The sequence below is a fragment of the Orbicella faveolata genome, unplaced genomic scaffold, assembly GCF_042242905.1.
Source record: "Orbicella faveolata isolate gen_17 unplaced genomic scaffold, um_ofav_v1 contig_35, whole genome shotgun sequence".
Classification (NCBI taxonomy): Eukaryota; Metazoa; Cnidaria; class Anthozoa; order Scleractinia; family Merulinidae; genus Orbicella; species Orbicella faveolata.
Window position 1 is genome coordinate 9,070,118 of NW_028301564.1, and position 22,725 is coordinate 9,092,842.

The 22,725-nt window shown below is 39.1% G+C and overlaps 3 protein-coding genes and 1 pseudogene across 3 annotated transcripts in view; 3 read left to right on the top strand and 1 right to left on the bottom strand.

The window, feature by feature from the left end:
- LOC110062387 (tyrosine-protein kinase BTK-like) overlaps positions 1-22,725 on the top strand; it is a 68,956-nt gene that overhangs the window by 37,644 nt on the left and 8,587 nt on the right. Inside the window, exons 7-20 of the mRNA XM_089273506.1 lie at positions 2,530-2,594; positions 3,885-3,941; positions 12,570-12,624; positions 13,425-13,489; positions 13,586-13,707; positions 14,312-14,377; positions 14,929-14,993; positions 15,062-15,168; positions 15,527-15,612; positions 15,788-15,915; positions 18,599-18,663; positions 20,041-20,159; positions 21,041-21,117; positions 22,141-22,221. Coding sequence (XP_089129632.1) covers positions 2,530-2,594; positions 3,885-3,941; positions 12,570-12,624; positions 13,425-13,489; positions 13,586-13,707; positions 14,312-14,377; positions 14,929-14,993; positions 15,062-15,168; positions 15,527-15,612; positions 15,788-15,915; positions 18,599-18,663; positions 20,041-20,159; positions 21,041-21,117; positions 22,141-22,221 — 1,158 coding nt within the window. The remainder of the gene's footprint in view (positions 1-2,529; positions 2,595-3,884; positions 3,942-12,569; positions 12,625-13,424; positions 13,490-13,585; positions 13,708-14,311; positions 14,378-14,928; positions 14,994-15,061; positions 15,169-15,526; positions 15,613-15,787; positions 15,916-18,598; positions 18,664-20,040; positions 20,160-21,040; positions 21,118-22,140; positions 22,222-22,725) is intronic.
- Positions 25-1,199, bottom strand: LOC149103125 (uncharacterized; annotated as a pseudogene).
- On the top strand, positions 3,948-7,638 carry LOC149103126 (uncharacterized). Its single transcript, XM_089273507.1, has one exon. The coding sequence runs from the start codon at positions 5,827-5,829 to the stop codon at positions 6,952-6,954; it is 1,128 nt and encodes a 375-aa protein (XP_089129633.1). The 5' UTR covers positions 3,948-5,826; the 3' UTR covers positions 6,955-7,638.
- LOC149103127 (uncharacterized) lies at positions 7,760-12,621 on the top strand. The gene has a single exon (XM_089273509.1). It carries the CDS (start codon positions 8,332-8,334, stop codon positions 8,839-8,841), a length of 510 nt encoding a protein of 169 aa, XP_089129635.1. The 5' UTR covers positions 7,760-8,331; the 3' UTR covers positions 8,842-12,621.

The following is a 22,725-nucleotide window of genomic DNA, read 5'->3' on the forward strand; positions in this document are numbered from 1 at the left end:
AGGCGATAAGGTCGGCTACGATTGGTGCATTTCGATCCTCCTATTGTTCCATTGTTCCGGCGAGTAGCTGTTCCCTCAGTGGTACACTGTTGTACCGTTCTCCTGTTGTTGTGTTTCTTGATCATGGGTATCCATGCTTCAGGAATTTCAATTCCACTATCCCTGTTGATGTTGTTAGGGTGAAGTCTTATGTGAATAGCTTCCTTGACCCTACGTGTGTACCAGTGAGGATCTCGATCAATAAACTTGACCTCATTCCAGATGGGATAGTGGCCGGTCTCGTGGGTGTGTTCAGAAACGGCGGAGGTCTGGGTACGGGCGAGTCGTATATCCCTGTCGTGTTCTTTGATCCTCTCCTGCATAGATCTCCCTGTTTCCCCGATGTAGACTTTGCCGCACTCACAGGGAATCCTGTAGACAACACCATCTTGTTTAGCCGGGTTGACGGTGTCCTTTGGTCACACTAAGTGTGACCGCAGTGTCGTGTCAGACTTAAAGATGGTGCGAATGCCTTGTTGTTCTAGGCAGCGGCGGAGAGACCCCGAAACTCCTTGGACATAAAGTAAAACGGCGGTGGATTTAAATTCCGCGACAGGCTCTCTTCTTGGGGTTGTTCATGCCTTTGTGATCTTCTGTACAAAAGAGGAGGGATATCCGTTAGAAACAAGTACAGATGACAGATGTTTCTTCTCTCCAGCGATTACTGATGGTTTGGTGACGAGACGTTTAGCCCAGTCGTACAGACACTTCACAATACCGCGCTTTACTGACTGAGGGTGGTGTGAATCATACGCTAGGTACTGATCAGTATGTGTTGGTTTCCTGTAAACACTGGTGGAAAGGCGGCCATCAGGTTCTCTGTGAACTGACGTGTCGAGAAAGGCGATCTTGTTGTTGTTCTCGATCTCCATGGTGAAACGGATTGATGGTTGTTGACTGTTCAGGTGTTGCAGGAAGACGTCAACTCTATCCCGATCCAGGATGGTGAAAGTATCATCTACGTAGCGTTTCCAGATCTTAGGCTTGCAAGGTGCGGACTCTATTGCTTGTTCTTCAAATATCTCCATGTAGAGATTAGCAATAACCGCGGATACAGGGCTCCCCATGGCTGTGCCGTCTCGTTGTTCGTAAATCGATCCGTTGTACTGGAAGTACATAGATCTTAATACGAAATTCAAGAGGTCCGCGATTTGAACTGGTGTAAGTGTAGTGCGGTCAGCCAGGCCTGCATCGTTCTCCATTTTTTGTAGCGCGGCTTGTACGGCGCCCTTGATAGGTACGTTGGTAAACAGTGACTCTACGTCGAAAGACACCATGATCTCGTGGTCCTGGATCTCTTCACTGGCGATGGTGGAGGCTTAAAGAAGAAGACTAGCAGTAAGCAGTCGAAACGTCGCGATCTACATCTCAAGTAACTACATCATGAGACAAACGATAATACACTTTATTATTGCATCCACCACGATGAATAACAACAACCTTTTCCTTGACAGAAATGTTATGTTTTTGGAGAGGAAGAACACACGCTTGTAACTCAAGATGGCAGACACAAGAGGATACGTTAATGAGCGTGCGCACATGGCAATAACCGCTGTATACAGTGTACTACATATCAGTATTCTGGAAATTATTGCAATCATTGTTTAAAAGGAGATTTGTTTCCTGGAGATGTCAATGGAGACTTAGCCTGGGGCTGCCTAAGTGAAAGCCTTAAATTCCATAGGATGTTCATGGTACCGGCGGTGGTGATTGTTTTCTTTAAGTCTGTTTCACATCAGCCCTATAAAACTGCAGATTTGCCCTTGCAAATTTGCATGGCTAGAATGAGTACAGAACATTATGTCAGAGTATGGTGGATGATACTGGCCAAAATTACACACAGCAAATGTCAAAACCAGGAACGTAGTGTGACAATATAATTATTCTGGCAGTATCCAATGCTTTTAACTGTACTGACTCGAATGCACTCAGCTAATCCATGATTATTACTAGTCGATATATTGCTGAAATATCGCAAGAGCGAAGAGCGATATTCAACAGTTACCTTTTGCATGACTTTTTCACAATACAAGAAGTGTTTCAGAAATGTTGCCAAAAAAAATACTCCAAATTTTTCAGGTAAATGAATAGCATGACCAAAACACAGTTTCCTTGATATGGAAACCCATGATATACTGCATTCTACAGCAAAATTTTGAAAAAGTCCAGGCACTTTTTTCAAAAGCAGCAAAATAGTTGAAATGTGGGATAAAATGATATTATTATTTACATAGTATTTTTTTTACATATTTTGCATTCACCTTGTTTAAAATGACTGCTAAATTTCAATTATTATTCAACCATATATGTGAAAAAAGCAGCTGCCAGAAAATAAACTACTCAAAGGTGGTGGCCCCTTTGGCCTGCATAGTCTTAAAGTAACAGGGACTATAACTTATTTCTTTCTTGTTCTATTTATTACTACTTTCTTAATTACATTTATACGATCATTTAAATCAATTTATTCAATGTTTGCTGACTTTCTTTTAGGGAGAACATCTTACAATTGTTGATAAACAGCAAGATCATTGGTGGATAGCCAAAAATTCCAGAGGGTTTGTCTTTGTTTTAATATAATAAAGGGGTTTTCAGTGATGTCTGTCTGTTGAAAACACAAGCCATAGTATTTTTCCCACAAATTAAAAGGATATCCCAACAGAACCCACATTCTGTTGCACTGTTATCAGGGTTCTCCCAAAAAAATTAAAGTAAGCAGAGAATGACCCGTAGTGGCCCCCACTGAGAATTCACAACCTCCAGTTCAGTTTTTAGTACTTTATTGTTACATATTTTTGCAATAGTTAATTTGGAGATTTTCACGATTTTCAAGACATGACAGAAATAAAGACCCCAAATTTTCAGCTAGGAGAGTAAATGAAAAGGTATTTAAAGCAAGAAGACTTTTTGAGAATGATCCTTATGTACATTTTGTGTCTTGGAAAATCTTGAGAATTGCTGGCACACCCAGGACTATATACTAGACGGTCATTTTTGGTGGCTGTTGGTGCTTATGGAGAACCCTGCTGTTTTAGCTTGGAGATTTACCATCCATGTCCAATACACCTGAACTGAGTTGGGTTAACTCTTCTTGAGTTGACCCATCTTACAAGAAGTCAGGTCGTGATATTCAATTATATTATATTCCAATTATTGGACGTGAACTCAATTTACCGGAGGTCAGCTTGCCAAGGAAGGAATGGCTGTTAATATGTTGATAGATCATGATGACCCGTCACAGCTAGAGTTGATCTGACATTCCAGTAGTCAGGTCAGGATATCATATTCTTGGCATGCCACAAACAATGTTCCTCATTGTAAAATCATGAGGCCACAAACATGCTACACATAATGTATATTCTCTGTCCTATAAGTGCATGTTCAAAAACACACTAAACAGTATATAAACACAAATGTTCACGCTACAGACAATGTTTGTTCTTCTTGCAAAATGACTTCTGGTGAGAAAGATCTTTCACCACTGTTGTCATTCTGACTCAGTTCAGGATTATTGGACAACCCTCAAAGTGTAATGAACACCCTGTGAGACTGGAATTGTTGATATGGTGTAGTGCTGTAAATTAGAACCATCAATTTATGGTCTTAGCATGAAGTGCACAGGCCACAAATTGAAGGGGAGAAAATGAGGATCTGTAACTTACAGCTAGTGCAGACCAAGAATACAAGGTTTAGTATCTCTGTTTGACAAGATCAGGAACAGCTTCAAATTTAAGTGCACTCTACAGTAGAATATAGCCTACTAAACTGGCCACTCACAGTGCATATACTATTGCATGTACTAATTAGAGGTATAATAATAAATTAAAGTTTATAATATTGTTATTTAGGGAGCAGGGTTACATTCCAAGTAATTATGTCAGGAGACAAGGATTGGAAAGTGAAAGGTTTGTTTGATCTGTTACATTCATATTGCAATTTACATGTTTGGACTGTTTCTAGGAAATGTTTTGGTTGTAACACAACGGGCATTTGAGAACAAAAGGGAAATGTTGAAAACAAGAGCCGCAGGCGAGTGTTTTTGACATTTCTGAAGTGTTCTCGTATGTCTGGAGTGTTTTATCACAGTGTAATACACGGCTCAGGCTTCTTCATTTGCTTCATAACAGAGATTTTACACACGCAAAACAATAAAACACGCTTTTTCTATGTTTTCTACTCTGATAAAACATGGGTTTTTGACCAATCAGAGCACGTGCAGGGACCTATCTATAATATAAATGAATATAAAAGAACCTAGCAAGCCAAGATCAGCAATTATTGTAAGCGGAGGTTTGAGAGAATGCGAATAGCTGTGAGAATGCATGCTACAGATGAGTGTTTACACAACTTTTTGAAGTGTTCCGAAACTATTCAAACTGTTTCTATAACTAGAGACAAAAGGAAGAAAAACAAAGCAAAAAGCCATCTAAACAAAACCAAAAGCCATATGATAAACAACTTATTAACTTTTCAAACGTAGCATGATGTTGTCTCTTTTGTAAGCAAAACTATGAGATGATTGGGATACTAATAATACTAGTTGTTCCTATCGCTAACTGCCAACGAGTGAATGAACCATTGTCGATGAGGATTATGGTTGTTTAGCAAGTATTTTTTATATACCTGTAGATGTACTGACATGGAATGAATACATTGATTGATTTTCGGTAGAATTTATATTTGTTTGGAATGTTTAAAATGCGAGAAATTGTAATTATGTTGATTTTGAGAAGGAAGGTCTATTTCTCATCTTATTTCTTAGATATTTCTTCAGAAATGCTATGAACATTTTATCTTTTAAAGCCAAATCTATTACAAACACACTTTTTTTATAACTGGCTGTCAAATATCGAATAGCAACAGTTCAACTATACAGGTCCGCAAATGATCCCAGGACCACAAATGATCCCGACCAAAAATAAGAAATGGCATGGATTTATACTAGAAGAAGGTGAAAACATGTAGAAAAATAGGTCCATAGTGCATACATGTGTGACTTACAAGTTATTCTTTTAATTAGGATAAAACTGTATTATCGTGAAAAAATGAAAGACACTACTAAGATTTATAAAATGTTCGAGTAATTGCGCGCACTGTGATTGGTCAGTTCGAGTTCATTATAGCTCCATAAAGCACTCTGCTTACGTCACGCGCGTGCATTATAACTCAACATATGCACGCAAGCTACATCACGAAAATTTTACCCTGGACAAAATTTGAGAATCAGCTAGTCCGTCCGCCATTATGGCTGAAGAATTTCCACGGTTTCAACTCGGGTTCGAATTCCTGAACGCCGAGAAAAGTAGCAGCGTTAAGGAGTCTCAAAATGAGGCACCTGTTCCAAAGAAAAAACGGTTTGCAGAACTGACAGAAGCGGAGAGAAACCGGCTTTTGGTGGAAACGCAAGCAAAGTCTACGAAGAGCTCGACAAATTGGGCAGTAAATGCTTTCAAAGGTATGAATTTACGTAAACATGACTACAATCCAATACACATCTCAAACACTAAAACTTAAAACCTGTTTTAATTTGAAAGGCAGAATGACGAAAAAAGCATATTACAATGCTTCCTAAATAATGAGTTATACTGGCTTATCTACATCTTTGTCAACAAAAAGCAACATTTCACTTGTTTATACAATTAAATGTTTTCTAGCAGCTGTTGCGTATATCATTTAACAGTTAACCACTCGAAATACGCTTGCAACACTTAAAGGCTGAGTTGGAAAAAATGTTTTCTTTTCCTAGAATGGGGTGCACAAAAAGTTCCTGTGCTGCCAAAACTAGAGGAAATGAGCGACGAACAACTTGACAACAGTCTGTCACAGTTTTATACAGAAGCACGAAGCAAAACGGGTGAAGAGTACAGCAAGTCGTCCTTAATTACGTTCAGAAATGCAATAGAGAGGCATTTGAACAACCCACCTTATAACAGAAGTTTGAAGCTAAATTCTTCAACGTTTTCAAATTCCAACCGTATGCTGAACGCCAAAATTAAGAGCCTGAAACAGCAAGGGAAGGAAAATGTGCAGCACAAAGAGGCCATGCCAGTTGACGACTTGCAGAAATTGAAAGCTGGTCCAGTATTAAGCCTTGCAAATCCATGGTCTTTGCTGAGAAACGTGTGGTTCCATGTTGTTCTCTACTGGTGTAGAAGAGGTCGTGAAGGGCAGAGAAATTTGAAGCCGACGAGTTTTGCATTTGAAGTAGACGAGCAAGGCAAGCGCTACGTTACTATGACCCACGACGAGACCACCAAAAACCATCCCGGTGGACTTCAAGACCGATCCAGCTTTGAGAAGACGGCTCGTATGTACGAAACAGAGAGTGAGAACGACGGCTACCGAGCGCTGAGCTTGTATATCTCCAAGCTGAATCCGAAATGCGAAGCCTTATTTCAGCAACCTCGACGCGACTGGAATGAATCCGCCATCACACCCGAAATCTGGTACGAAAACTGCCCGCTTGGTGTCAACACTCTTGGAAACATGATGAAAGAAATAAGTACAAAGGCCAAGCTTTCCAAAGTTTACACAAATCACTGTGTTCGGGCGACAGCAATAACCTTGTGGTCTCAAGCCGGTTTGTCAGATCGCCACATCTGCCACATTTCGGGACACAGAAACCCGAATAGTCTCCAGCATTACAATTCTCGTCCGTCGTCTATCCAGCTCAGGAAATGTAGTGATGTCTTGTCTACTGCTCTACAAGGGACCGACCAGACAAAACAGAAATCTCCACAATGCGATGAGCCTTTTAGTCAGCCAAAAGCAGCAGAAGTATCAGGCAGAGTGGTTGAAATGCACAGCCGATCATCCACCACAACGATCCACAGCGAAATGCTTGGCGGCATGTTCAATTCTTGCACAATCGGTTCAATGCAAATCAATCTTTATCCTCCTCAGAGCAAAAGTCAGTGAACTGGGGAACTACTTCAGCTTTCGAAGATTCTTTTTGCTGTAATAATTTCTTTAGAACCGTTCTGACTTTTTTTAGAAAACGTTTGTTTCTTGCCACAAAGGGAACGGTTTTACTTTTCATTCAGCATTTAAGCCAATAAAAAGAAAGCATGTACATGTAAGGAGAATACTTATTTTGATTAATTAAAATTCGCAATCCTTTTCTTGTTTAATATGTCTTTATGTTAATGTGGTGGTTTACATTTTATAAAAGAAATAAAAAAACTTGCCCTTCGTGCATTGTTGAGTTATATAAGCACTTGGGAATTTTTAAGAACACTCGAGAAGTGTTCTTAAAAATTCCCGCGTGCTTATATAACTCAACAATGCACTCGGGCGCGTTTTTTATTTCTATATTTCAACTTGAAAGGTCAGTGATCGATAGAAGAAGGTGAAAATATGAGGTATTATAGAGAATAGGGTGCTATTACAGAGAATCACAAAGTGTGCTTGTGAGGGGCTTCCAACTATGTAGTTTTATCGTACTATAGGTTACAATATGTTAAATGAGATGCTGTTGTACTGTAAATGTATTCTCTAATTTTCGAGTAATTGAAACTTATTGCTTCAGCTTATAACTAAAAAGGTTAATAGGCCTTGATAAATATATCCCACACCAAACTTCGAAAAAAAAAAAAACAAGAAGTATTAATTTTTCATAAGGGTTTAGCACACTATTTGTGAAAGTCAGCAAAATAAGCAAAAGACTAACTGATTCATTGTATTGTACATTCATTGTATTATTTCCTGCTGCAAAGCAAGCCCTTTAAAATGTAGGCAATCAATTAATTGGGGAGCATTTGCCATTTTTTGTGCTAGTTGATGAGATGAGGTATTTGTTACTGGAGTGTAGGTATCTTTCAATCAATCAATCAATCACTCAATCAATTAATCAATCAATCAATCAAACAGTCAATCATTCAATCATTCAATCAATAATATTTTAGCTTCATTTATACCACAAAGTACAAGCTCACACCATATCAAAGCATAACCACAGTAGCTCTAAATGGAGTGGATAACTTCCCAAAAAAGCCTAATATCAAAATATCTGCAGTACATAGTTTAGCAGATATTTGTTTTCTGCACGTTCTGTTTTTGGTTTTCTTCTTGTGTTATACAATTAGTTGTTTCAGTTACGCAATACGCAATAATTGCGTGTCTTATATATAGCTGTTGTCAGTCAGTGATCTTCTTTCGGGTCTGCTAACGCCACACGCTACTGCACTGTTCTTTAGCGTGAGCGACTCTGAGGAAGCTAGGGCACGTTCTAGTCGGAACAATGGAGTTTTAAATCCTTCTGTCGGTGCTGCTATACAGTCTGCCATTTCTGAATCAATGGGTTCTTTAACCGATAACCTCACTAAGGTTATTGAATCTCAGCTTAGCGATTTCGCGAAGCGATTTTCCGAGGAGAACAGCTCGTCCATTGAACAAACAGTCAAGAGAGCTCGGCACGAACAACATATTTGCAAAAGGAAAGGAAACCAGCAGCAGTTTGATCATTCTCTCCAGGTGCTGGATAAACTAGACGAACCATCCGACGCTCTCAAGCAGAAATCATACGAGAAAGTTAAAGTTACCCTCGAGTCAGGTATTGAATTAGTTTCCAAGTGTGTTAAAGCCATTAAGCTAGCTGACAAGGGCGAATTTGGATGGGTGACCATTAAGGAATATTTGTCTGATGAACTTGCCTCTGACTCCGACGACAAGAAGAGAATTTACCGGGCGGAGAGGAAAGCCGAGAGAAAAATCAGTAAAGAGAAGCGTCATCGTGTCCGTTCTGATGAGAAAAGTAGCAGTTCCTCCTGCATTCCGCGCAGTTTCTTCGTCGAAATTCTCGTCTAAGGATTTGGCTTCTTGTTTGGAAGCTAGACCAGCTCGTTGTTTGGGGCCTTGTTTTAAGATAAGTAGCCTACTCTTTCTCATTATACTGGCTTTGTTTTTACTTCGTTGATTATGGCGTTACACTCAGGCCATAATCCAATATTCTCCATGAATTGCTGGTTTGCTGTATGTCGTTTTATAGACTAGGTTAGTGCAGAAATCTTTTTATGAAGCCTGCAAATAATTATTCCATGAGTGCAGGTCGGATATAAGATGATGGATAGCCAACGAGGCATGTAGCATTGAGTTGACTACAATCATTTCATATCCAACAAACGTGAGTGCAATAATGGTTTTTATTATACACTATAGTCACCATCTGTCTTCTCATTGGCTAAAAACCTACAGTTAATTCTGGGAAACAGCGCAACCTACAGATTATTCACTAATCTGCTAGGTTGCACACGCAATGCATGATTTCCAAGAGCAGTGTCAAGTTCACGTCAAAAATAAACTGTGTTCGCTGTGTTCAGTAGCCAACGAGGCATGTAGCGTTGAGTTGACTATAATCATTTTATATCCAACAAATGCGAGTGCAATAATTATTTTTATTATACACTATGGTCATCATCTGTCTTCTCATTGACTGGAAGCCTACAGTTAATTCTGGGAAACAGCGCAAGATTATTCACTAATCTGCTAGCAGATTATTTAATAATCCGTAGGTTGCGCACGTAATGAATAATTTCCAAGAGCGATGTCAAGTTCACGTCAAAAATAAACTGTGTTCGGTGTGATAATGCGTTTGTCATTAATTATCAGATTCGGTTTTTGTGATGTCATGTTAGTGTTATCAGCCGAAGCCAAAGGCTGAGGATCATAACACTAACATGACCTTGATTATTCCGGATATCACAGAAACCTCATCCAATAATTGTTTATAATAATTAAATTATACATATAAACTTACCATATTTGTAGAGCATGGCATAATTCCTGAATGATATACTAGTATTATGGCTAACAAGCCAATGAAAACTCAAATTGTATTATGCAATGATCCAGTTTTAAATAAAGCTGATTGTATATATGGCTTAACAAATTTGCATAAGACAAATCCATACATCACATTAATGTATGGTAAACAATGTTAATTAAAAAAAATAGCAAAGAAATCGTTGTCTAAATCGCTAAATATAATAAGCTTACTTTTCGAACAATGTGATTATGATTTCTAAGTACAGTAGACAAATGCAAATCAACTTTAATATGGTAATTTATTTCACTTTTGATTATCTAATTTAGACCAAGAGAAAAGGTCACAGTTCATATTCAAACTGAGGCGAAGAAGCGTACTTACTCAAGAGGGTAAAAATAAATTCCGCAAATCGAGGGCTTTACAGTCAACTGATCGTTGAATGACCTCCTCCGTGACTTACATTTGTAAACAAGTAATTCCACTAATTCCATCCAAATGTAAAGCAATGAAATATATTACCCTCTTGTTTCTGAAAGTCTGGAGAAGGCGCCTGTGATTTATATTGTTTTCAAACTCAAGCGCTACTGTCTTTGAATTTGTGGTCACCGATGGAGACATTTTAAACTTCTGTTGGTTCAAAGCAATGAATATTGCCTTTGTACTTTCAAAACAGTACATCGGCTCCTGTAGAACCTGCACTGGACACATGTCAAGTCTGTCCTAGCTTTCGCAAGGAACTTTACTCCTGTTGACAGTCTTGATTTGTCGACTTGCATGAACACCTGAAAGCGAAACAACAATCCTCCGTAGGAAAAAAGATGGCGACTGGTACATTTACCCATAGTTCTTGGCGCACGAAAACCTTAACAACGTTCATAAAAACGTACAGAAACGTTATAGAATCTTCAAACCTAGGCTACTTAATGTCCTTGGAACAGGGACGAATACTGTCAAAGAAATTGGCTTTCTTTGTACCTTATAGGCTGTGGTAGGCTCGCAGGGCATTGTGGTAAAATGTACAGCTGCCATCTTTTTTCCTACAGTGGATTGCAAACGGGTTTCGTTACTTGTACTTAATTACGAAGCCAGATTTTCGACACGTAAAAGAAATGATAAGATGCAGAACTCAAGACCAAGCTCAAAATGAATACGACTTACCTCTAAAACTAAAAGCAGCCCGATAAGATAAAATGGCCGCTTTCTGAAGCTTTGAAGCTTACGTAACTTAGCCGAGCATAGACTGGAACCTATCCTCGATGATAGTAAACCACGTGACAAGCGCTCTGTTCACCGTGACAAATCGAGGAATAAATATCTTAGACCATGACATAGCGTGGTGTACACTTCATGTAAGCCACACAAAAATTACGAACTAAAAAAAGGCAAAGTGAACAATTCAATGTAGAGGCCTGATAAGTTCGGAAATTCCTTGGTATTTCTACACAGAAGTCAAGCATTCTCACCAGGTTCGAATGGAAATTTTGGTTGAAAAACAGACAGAATTTCTGATTGCAGGTAAATAGTTTTTTGAAAAACTGTGCCCGTGAGTCACACGAAGGTTGGACAATTTGCGAATTGCAAACCCAAAACATTGTATCAAATTGCTTGGTGTTTCTGACCAAAGATCAAAATACTCAAATACTCTTGGGAGGTTTCAAATAATAACTATTTTTTTTTGAAATTGATTATCTATGAATTTTTGACTGCCAGGAATCTAGTTTTCTGAACAACCGTGCCCAAGAGCATAAGTCAGGATTTTTATAGTATGCCCAAACAAATAGAAGTGGCATTTCTGAACTAATACCGAGTACTCTCAGAGGGTTTCACTTGCAATTCTGGAAGATGTCATTCTGTAGGAGTCGACTCTGGAATCAGAGCACAAAAATTTTCAAAGAGTTGCAACATTGAGATTTTATAGTATGCCCAAGCTCAAAAATTTCCTCAAATACAAAGCTGAAATAATACTTGCAATCGCCTGACATTGCTAAACAAAGATCTACTGTTCTAAGAAGAATTAAATGAGTTATTCCGTGGAGTCTCAATAATAATTTCAGACTGCTGGGTATCTAGTCTTTAAAAAACACTTCCCAGCTGCCGGGTATCTGGACACAATGTTATAATATTAGTTTGGTTTGAAGTTTCTTTCTATTTCAGAACTCTTCTCACTAAGTGCAGTCGATTTCAGCTTCTTTGGCTCTGTTAACACATTGGTTGCAATTGACAATGAAATAGCACTTTTGCTTCAATAAACAACACACACTCGAGTTGATTCCAGAAAAAACTCAGGTCTTGTTGAGCTTACCAATTATGAAATTCAAATGTCAGAAATCCAAGTTTCATACACCTTTAAAGAAACAAAATTTCAGGCACATTTCTTGCGGAAATAACAATGAATCCATGCCCAACTGAAGAACCAAACGACTGAACACTGAAAATAAAAGTGATGTTTGGACACTTAAAGCCTGGTGACGTCCCAAAGAAAAATAGTGTTTTTGGTTTGCTTGTCCAGAATAGTAACAACATCCAACTACATCCTAATATGGCCAAGAAAATCTCACTTACGCTGAATTCGAGCTGAGAAAATCTGAGATTTTTTCTGCATAACCTTCAAACTATGTACGGCTCTATATGCTGCTGCTTCATCGGGCTCGTGTTTTCGCTCGCCTGACTCGTTGGCAATCGTAATGAATATCACTATTGTTAACAAGCCTTATCACTATCCTGTCACTATTATTGCTGTTATTATTAAAATCCAGTCATTATATTGTAGCTGGTTCCAACCTGAAATGTCAAGACAATTGTGTGAGGATATTTTAAAGAAAGAGGTAACAATGCAGACCCTGATCATGTTATGTGCAGCAATAAAATGTAGAAAGATTTCCCCTAGATGTTCTTTTGATGTTTAGTCAGTGTTAGGGCTTCATGACCTGTCAGGCCAGAGCTGATCTCTAGTTTCTGTATCAAAGAGCAACTAGAAGTATGTGTACTCCCTCCTGGTTGGGATGGTAGTCCATCACTGTTTAGTCCCAGGTAGCCGTTTATACACCTGGGTGAGGAGGAGTACTGTGATAGGTAATGTCTTGTCCAAGAACACAACACAGTGATCCAGATCACATCCAATATGAAAGTGCTCCTTAATGCATGTTAGTTCAGAAAATACTTTATAATGGACTTGTAAATTCATGAACTAAATGGAAAGAGTATGGCCCCTAAAAATACACAATTGAGGAATTTAGTCACAAAGCGGAAAGTAACGTGAAAGCAAAGAAAGTCCAAAGTAAACTGAAAAAAAAACCGATTAGACATCATAACGTTCTATAACATGTAATCTGAAGCACTATCATTGTCATGGTAATTAGCAAACATTCCATTATGCTGCAAGGATCTTCAAGTTCTGTATGCTTTCAACAGCCAAGTACCTCTTGCTTTGTCATAATTTTAAATAATCAGCTTTTTTCCTGAGGGTCTTTTGTAATATGCAAGCCACCTTTAGATGTACAGCGTTTTTTGTTACTCAGCTCAGTTCAGTTTATTTTTATGGTTTTTTTCTATGTTATCTTACCCAAATATAACTTTGTGTTGTTAACATTGAAATTTTCAATAATTTTTATGTTTTGTTTTGCAGGGAAAAGAAGGTTGTTTTGTGGTTCGAAATTCAAGCAGAGAGGGAATGTACACAGTGTCTGTTCTGTGAGTGTAATAGATATCTTTTGCTGAAGCAAATGCTGTGTTGTTTTTAGTGATAATCATGATAAGATTTAAATTTCTCTTTATTGTTTTTTGAAGACATGGTGATCATGTTCGTCATTATCACATTAAGAAAGACAATGGACAGCTGTATATATCAGACAGACACAGATATCCTACCGTGCCTGAACTTATCAACTACCATCAGCATAACAGTGGAGGTAATATAGGTGTAATAAAGCGTTCATTTACTAAACACTGATTCCTTCTTCCCTGCTGACTTGATTTTGTTTCATTGTTTCACGTACCTCCGTCTCCCGTTTTTATGTGCTCCATCGCTACATGCGTGTTATTAGCTCTCTGAGTTTTGAATACTCCACATCGTTTCTGAAAGTCCTTTTCGTAAAGTATATTTTGTCACCTGACATTGAATGGTAGTTTGTGAAAATAAAGTAAAAACGTACCCCTATACTAACCTTAAGATTACTACACAGCTAAACCTGCATGTATTGGTTGACATCTGCTGGAAATACTCTAGAGTACTGTGAACACAAAGTAGTCACATTCTTGTAAATGTATGTGAGCCAGTGAGGCTTACATACATTAGTGTAAGGGCAGTTACTCTTATCTGATAGCTTGACTCAGATCCTTGTTATTAGTGGTTTTTACTACTTAAATAGTTTATACTACATTCCAGTACATTCCAGCCTATCCTATTCTATTCCACTCTGATGTGTTCTATTTCACCTGTTGCATTCTATTCTATCCTATTGTATCCCATTGTAGGTTTTCATGTAAGAGATTGTTAATGTCTTTAAATTTTAGGTTTAGTTACTAGATTACGGCAGCCCCCTTCATTTGGTCAAGCTCCTGTTGCAGCGTTTGGACATGGTACGTGTAGCATGGACAACGACAATTTGTTCTTATATTGCTCCCCTTTTCTAAGAGAAAGCATGCCTGCTCATTGGCTAGTTCATGGTCACATGGCATGTTGTTTCCCACTGCATTTCCTCGAGCAGACAACGTTATCGGAACTGTAGCATGGAATAATACATGGTTACCTACCAATTGTTGCCTACTGTTAACTACAACTGGACAAATGTGGCTGTATTCGTAGACTAGCTCAAAGGAATGTCAGTTTGCAAAATTATCTCGCACAGGAGTCCATTACTGTCTTGCATAGAAATTTCTAACCCTATTGAAATTAAAAATTCTCAAAATATACAGCTAACCCAAAGAAACGCTTCTGAGTGCAATTTTTTTATATTCAGTAGAATGAACAATTGTTGTTACTTTTGCAACAGTCAATCGTTTTGAAGGCTATCTCATTCTGATAATTTCCTGAACTTCCTGAACACTGCAAAAAATTGGATGTGTTTGACTTCTACTTGTCGTCTTCTTTCTTCCATTTTAACATCTAGTCATTTGTTCTTGTTTCACAGATATATGGGAAGTGCCCAGATCAGAAATTGTTCTTGGCGATGAGCTGGGTACAGGACAGTTTGGGGTAAGAATGAATTTTTCCAGATTATGTTTGTTGGTTATTTTAATAATTTGTGAGTTTGCTTTTGACAGACTGTGAGAAAAGGTACATATCGGGGAAAAAAGACTGTAGCTGTTAAAATGATGAAAGAAGGTGCGATGTCTGAGGATGACTTCATAGATGAAGCAAAAGTTATGACGTAAGTATGCATGAGAAACTCTCCCTTTTGTGTTTAGGTAGAAACTCAAAAATTAAGACCTTTTTATTTAAGAAATAGAAAACATTTCCGGGTCTTTATCGAGGTATAGAAATACGGCCGATAAGAGACCCACAGCCTATTTAGAACCTGTTGGGATGGGCTCGAAATGCGTCTTTGGACAAACACGCAAAAAAACCGAGGTCAACTAAACAAGCTTGGTAAAACAAGGATTTACTCTGTAGCACAAAAAACACCATTTTCTTGCGGGAAACAGCTTGCCCACGCAGGATTTGGTTTTTCTCACCTGTTTACATAGCTAGCTACATTCTAATAAGGCACGTGGTATATCTCGTAACAGGCAATTCCAGCATCCTCATCTTGTGCAGCTCTATGGTGTTTGCAGTGAGAAGCCGATTTATATCATCACGGAGTTCATGTCCCAAGGTGAATTGTTCCAACACTAAATGTTCGTGTAGCTCTACGTTCAGATTTGGCATTCCATACAACTTTGGCCAAAACACGATGAGGTTAACTATATTCCAGTATGGGGTTCAAACGTCGCTGATAGCGGTAAATATCATGTGTTAATAAGTGCTCAACTCAGGTTCATATTTTCTAGGGTGTCTTTTGCACTACTTGCGGAAAAATCATACTCGCCTGCAGTCTTCTCAGATGACAGAAATGGTTCGCCAAGTGTCATCAGCCATGAAGTATCTGGAAAGTAGAAACTTTATTCACAGGGATTTAGTAAGTATATAGCAGAAGCTTAAAACATGTTGCGATCGTTAGGGCGTTGGTGCCCATTGTTTCTGCGCACGTAATTCACCATCGAGCGCGCGCGAAGGAAGAAATATAAGCTGCTTTTTCTGATGGCAAAACGATTTACCTTCAAAACAAGTACGGTGACCCGCCAGTTGTTTGCATATCTGACATGAGTTGGTCGTTGTATAACTACAGTAAAAACAAATCTGGACATGAGAAGATTAGGGTGCAAACCTCCTCAAGAGGTGTTGATAAAAGTTGTTTGGGAGATGTGACATGCGAAACTTAAGTTCGTATAGTGTGATCGTCCGGGTGAGGATAGTTCTGAAAAGAACTGTTGTTGGTGACTGACGTTTCGACAACCTGAGCGGAAGTCATCTTCAGAGTCAAGTGAATAGTGTTTGTCAGTCGGTGATGTTATAAGTCTGGTCCGTTGAAAGTAACTGCTCAGTTTAGCCATGATGGTATTGGCTGAAAGACTCGTGTAAAGTTTGTCATCAGTCATTGGTCGGTTTCTATCCGTCTACTGTTAGTCAAATTTGTCAGTTCTAGGTCCGTCTATTGTTAGTCAAATTAAGTCGGTATGTTATAAGTCCCTTTGTCGGTTTCGTTTCCATCATGGACAAGTCGTTTGTAAGGCGCCGGTAGTTGTTGACATCTGTTAAGAGACGTTTGTTCTGAGTTGTTGTGCCAGCTTTCCAGAGTCAGTCGTTGAAAACAGTTTGTACTGTAGGTTAAGCATTGAGCAGTTTTTAAGAGTCACTGACTGGAAATATCGAGAATGGCTGGCCAGGTTCGAAAAATCGAAAATCCTGAAACTTAGCCTAAAGAACGTTTTTAGGGAGCTACTTTCGAAAATATTATTCCGATTTTCTTAGAATTTAAAGTCTTGGAGAAATTCGCAAACACGAAAATAAAGCTTTTTGCCTCATTAAATATGCAAAAAATATCTGGAAAATTGACATAGTTGTCGGTATTTGCTAGAACTCGAACTAGAACTCGGGATAAACTTAGCATAAGAGCTTTACTTTTCTTCTATTTAACTATAGGAAGTTTAAAATTTTGCAAGCGTTTTGAAGGGTTTCGTCGACCGTCGAAGAGTTCCCTTTTCAAGCCCCTATGAAAACGGCAAAAATTGCGGAGTTTACCGGCTTAAAACGCATCTTGGTATGTCCGATAGGGAAGTAAAACAAGTACTGTGCAAAAGAGTGTTGGGGAAGGTCGGGGTTGGGGAAGGGGAGGTCGGAACCGGCAGAAGCACGACGTTTGGACTAGGCCGAATTCCAACCGAGGTCAGATCGCGGGATAGAAGCAAACAGTCTTACTCTATTTTTCAATAAAACTTGCTTCCTTGGTCTAGCTGGATCACGTTAATGAGACCTCTTCGTTTCATTTAGGGCATCTAATTAATTCGTTTTCCATCAAGATCAAAATCGAGACACATGCTAAAATTTACTTTAAAAGACCAGTCTCCTTTCGAATATTTGCAGAATAATCGAGTGCGTATAGACGGGAAAGACAAACCCCTATATGTTTCTATTATAAGCAAGTGTCTAAACCTCAATAAGCTTCAATAATCTAGGAATTCCAATTTGGAGCTAACTGAAAATATATATTACGTGACGCCAGTCACGTAATACATGTAGCGTGTTTAATCTATGTAACTTTGAACTTATATTTTGGGCTTTTTTCATAGTTTTATGTACCGTGCGTGAAATATCAAAACGATGTTGTAATAACGACATGAATCAACTCTCTTTTTGTATATTTCCCACAAAGCATGGCCCACAAATGGAACGAAACATACTAGAGTGCTCAGCAATAGCTTTCTTTGAACATACCGCATTATGCAAATTTGAGAAGAGACCGCCGCGAACTTTCGCATTTTACCTGTGTGAACCTTAATTGCCCAGAATTTTTTTTCCATATTATTACAGTAGAAACGACACTCTTTTGCACAGTACCTGTTTTAGTTCCCTATCGAACATACCAAGATGCGTTTTAAGCCAGTAAAACTCAGCAATTTTTGCCGTTTTCATAGGGGCTTGAAAAGGCAACTCTTCGACGGTCGACGAAACCCTTCAAAATGCTTGGAAAATTTAAAACTTCCTATTGTTAGATAGAAGAGAAGTAAAGCTCTTATGCTAAGTTTACCCCGTGTTCTAGTTTTGTATACTGTTTCAATGCAAATACCGACAACTTTGTCAATTTTCCAGATATTTTTTGCATATTTAATGAGGCAAAAAGCTTTATTTTCGTTTTTTGCGAATTTCTCGAAGACTAAATACTAAGAATATCAGAATAACATTTTCGAAAGTACCTCCCTAAAAGCGTTCTTAAGGCAAAGTTTCAGGATTTTCGATTTTTCGAACCTGGCCAGCCATTCTCGATATTTCCAGTCAGACTCTTAATGCTAAAGGTGGGAATAAAGAATGATTCGTTTCTTGTAATAAATGCATTTGGGCTTGAGTGCATTGTAAGTGAACTTTTCCTTCAATTTGTACTTTACTCAAATAACATGGCTCCTCTGTGATTACCATGTGGAGCATTGTTGTTCCGGACATCAAGGTTGCTACAGCATAATGCAAAATAAACCAGCAAGGCAGCATTCAAACCTTTATTTGGAGAGAAATAAAATTAACTTATCAGCCACGTATTTCTTCACCAGGCGGCAAGAAACTGTCTCATAGGAGATAATAACATTGTAAAAGTGGCGGATTTTGGGTTAGCAAGGTAAGTGTGGAATTTAGAACTTGCATGATTTAGTGTAAGTTGAAAAAGCATCTACAGAACAGAGCTGAGACGAGACACCGCCAGGGCTTCATTGCTCGTCATGAGTTATGAAAAAGGCAGCAGGATATATAGCAAGCAATTTCATGTGAGCCGAGTTCATATGATGGCATGCTTGACTACACAGGCCGTTAGTTAACTAATGCTACGAGAAAATAATGCCCATAGCGTGACAAGCCTTGGGAAATAATCAGGAACTACTGAAATGTCCCAAATAGAGTTGTACCGTTATAACGCTGCGGGCCTGGGTTGAAGACCCCTTTTTAGGATTGTTGTACAAATGGGTGGTTCCCAACCGTAACACTTTGCTTTCAATTATTTATACATAGATTTAGCCAAGCCTAAAAACGGAGCTCCTGGGCCGGGTTGTTGAAAGCCCGATTAAGCCAACCCAGGATAAGCGAAACTATTTTGATTTGAGTTTTGTAACTTTGCGGTGAGGTTTTCTGTATATTGTTTGGCTTCTGTTTTGAGTTTACTTGTTAGCGTAAACTGCAGCTTCCTAACAACCCGGTCGTGATTACCACAAGTCAACCTGACACGAGCCCGTGATCCAATCGAAAACCAGCGCTTGGTCAGCGGTCAACTTCAAAAAACCACGACCTTGATGAGCTCTAAATTTGAGCCTGCGACATGGTTATGTGATACTAGTCAGCAGATACTTTTTTGACGGGTGTCAATTAACAAATTCACGTCAGTTTTTCATGCGTCTGTCCCAGTATTGATCATGAATTTCGCCATAACATTGTCAAAGTAGCTGTGGATCTGTAGACTGCTTTGACAATGTTATGACGAAATTCATTGTCAATAACAGGACAGACGTATGAAAAAGTGACTTCAATTTGTTTTTTACGATAACTAAGTGTCAAATTGACGCATCGCATAAATTACAAATTCGTGTGTGAAAATTAACCTATGAGCGCGCGAGAGAATTTCTGCAGTTATCGTAAAATTAACCATAACAGGGATGCTCAGTATTAAAGACGGACGCTATAAATTAAGGCTGCATGTCTCTCTCAACCTTTTTCGCTGGAGTATTGTCGCCATCTTGAGTGACTCCGCCGTTGCCGTCGTCGTCGTCGTCGTGCGCACGCGCCCACGAGCGATACCACTAGCCATGATAACCACGAGAAAATCAATTCATGGGTTTCCTTTTCTTTCCTATATGAGTATGGGGCCCTTCTGGCCGCCGGAGCTCCGCTATGAATAAAGACAGGGCACCTAGAGAAGTATGAAGACAATTTATTACCTTAAGCCCACTCAGTCAGTCGTCCATCGATCAATACCTATAGTAGACTGATGATGATGTTGCTTTGGCAGATACGTCATCGATGATGAGTACACTGCATCAGAAGGCACCAAGTTTCCAATAAAATGGGCATCCCCTGAGGTCATTCTTTACACCAAGTTTAGCAGTAAATCGGACATCTGGGCTTTTGGTAAGAACTGTCTGTTTTAATCAATCTGTCAGTCAGTCACTCTGTCTGTCTGTCTGTCTGTCTGTCTGTCTGTCTGTATGTCTGTCTTTCTTTCTGACTCTTTGTCAGTTAGTTACTCAGTTATTCCAGCCTTTAACTCTGTTAGATAGTGACACTAACGTGGGAACCAATAGGTGGAGGTCGACCATGTTTGCATGGTTGACTAACAGTTGGTTTGTGTAGTAGTTCCACCATAGTGGCAATCTAGTTGACCGTAGATAGAGTTTTCGGTTGAATTCTATTGAAAACTGCGCCATACGTCAGTCCTCTTCCTTGGTGATTTTCTTGAAGTAACTGTGGATCGTCACTGAGCAACCTGGACAATGTGAGGAGGAAATTTATCATCAATAGGAGGACATACACTAAAAGAAGTGACGTCATAACAGAATGCCAAAACGATCAGGTAGATTGCTAACAAGACACTGCCGAGAGGAATCGTGGAAAATTGAGAGAGAACCTGAATTTCTCGGCGCCAAAATGATTCCGAAACTCATGTCATAACGTTGAAACTACCTACAGCAACGCAAATATAAAATGCAGAAACTAAATTTCTAAAATTAACCTTCATTCCATTCGGAAATTCTTGAAAACCCGTTGAATTAGTACCAATTTCACTCCTCCAGCACAATTTAATACTTCGAAATGGTAAAATCAACATTCCACGTCAAACTATGCTAATGCGTGTTTTTCGCATTACAGTTAATCCAATCGATGAATTCACCGTCAGATTCCCTTTAGCCGGTTAATATCAGGAACTGACAACTTTGAACAAGGTGTATTTTAATGTCCGATTGTATCTGCTCTGCCTAAACTCTTGCAATATATTGATCGGTTTTGGACAGGTATTCTAACGTGGGAAATCTTCAGTGCGGGAAAGCAGCCTTATCCTGCCATCAACAATCAAGATGTGGTTCAGAAGGTCTGTGTTTGTGTAATTGCTTACCCAGTCCTAATGGGGCCGTAGATTGTGTAAACAGCTTTTGTTGAAGAAGGTGTCTAGGCCTGGAACTAGGGAAGGGGAACACGCCATGTTATTCAAGTAATTTAAGGATGGTTTACCCTATTTTAGTGAAATATAGCTATAGGTAAATTGCGATCGCGTTTAGGGGGATGGGTATAGAGCGGGTTTCACTTGAGTGTCAAAAAAACAAAAGTAAAGTTATCACTCTGGCCAGTAACAAAGGACACAGATAATGCAGTGAATCAATCAAAACTCGAAGTAGATACATGTAGCACATCATTAACTAGAATCGTAGACTTTCCCGGGTTTTGTGAACGCGGATTGGTTGGTCAAGATTCTATTACGTAGCTGAAATAGGGAAGCATTTCTTGCCATCGCTCTTTCGCGAAAACGTTATATTTTGTTTTCATGGCATTCTCCAGCGTTGACGATATTGAAGCTGCCTTGGACATTTGTTCAGCCATTTATGACTAGTATATCGGCTGCTCCGGCGTGTGGCGTGACAGTTTTCAGCAGCAAAATAAAACCTTTACCGTGACCATGACTGTGAAGCACTGCCGTCACCTTTACTTTTTAGTCGTAGTTGCATACAAAACCCTTTACCTGGTCTTATCATATCATTCAGCCTTTGAACTCTCTTCTTCAGATTGCGGCAATCATCAACAGCTCCTGCACTGCATGTGCAAAACAAACATCAGACAACTGAAATTTATGGTGTCTATTCATCGTAGAGTTAATTTACGCATAGTATTGTTTTGGTCGTCTCTGATCAAACCTCTCTATTATATTTGCTAACTACACTGTGACCAGTGGAATATTTCATTTGTATGTCTTTGTTGGGTTGAAAAATCGTCAAACTCGTAATATCTCGAACATACGACGGGACAAGGAAATTTTATGATGTTTCTACGTTGGAACTCACACTTAACTGTTTGCACGGACTAACAGAGTAAGGGCGTTTACCTGCGTTATATTTTGCAGGTCGTCAATGGTTACCGGCTTCAAAAACCCACCAGGTGTCCTGATGAGATGTACAGGATTATAGAAAGGTGCTGGCACGGGGTAGGTTCTCTTCAGTTTCTCTCAGTTTCCATGTACCACTTACTGTCACACATGCCATTTTCGTTGTTCTATCCACTGGTCACTATCAAGTAAATAAATGAACGAGACCTGCTAAGATAGCCACGAGATTTTTCCTTTGCATAGTGTTACCTGTCATTTAGTAATCAACTTGAGCTTTCTGACTCGGCAAGGACTGAATTATGGATTACGTACCTTGAAAAGCCGCATTGTAAGAAGAAGGCGAAGGTCAAAAAACTTTATTTTAGTGTCGGCGTAGTTAGGTTACGCAGCAGAGCTAAATATTCTACCTTGCCACCGCTAAATAGTCTACCTTGTCATCGCTGTGAGCGATCAGATCAGATAGCATTGCGCCTACGCGAACTCATTGCGTTGTCGCCTTCCGTAGCGAACGTTTCATAAGAGTTCCTATCAAGTTAAAATACCAAATCCCAGACAAAAGTCAAGGGACAAATCCTCCAACTAATTAGAGAAAGCAAGAAGTGT

Coding starts and splice junctions, on each gene's coding strand:
- LOC149103126 (XM_089273507.1), top strand. CDS start 5,827: ATGAGCGACGAACAACTTGACAACAGTCTGTCACAGTTTTATACAGAA.
- LOC149103127 (XM_089273509.1), top strand. CDS start 8,332: ATGGGTTCTTTAACCGATAACCTCACTAAGGTTATTGAATCTCAGCTT.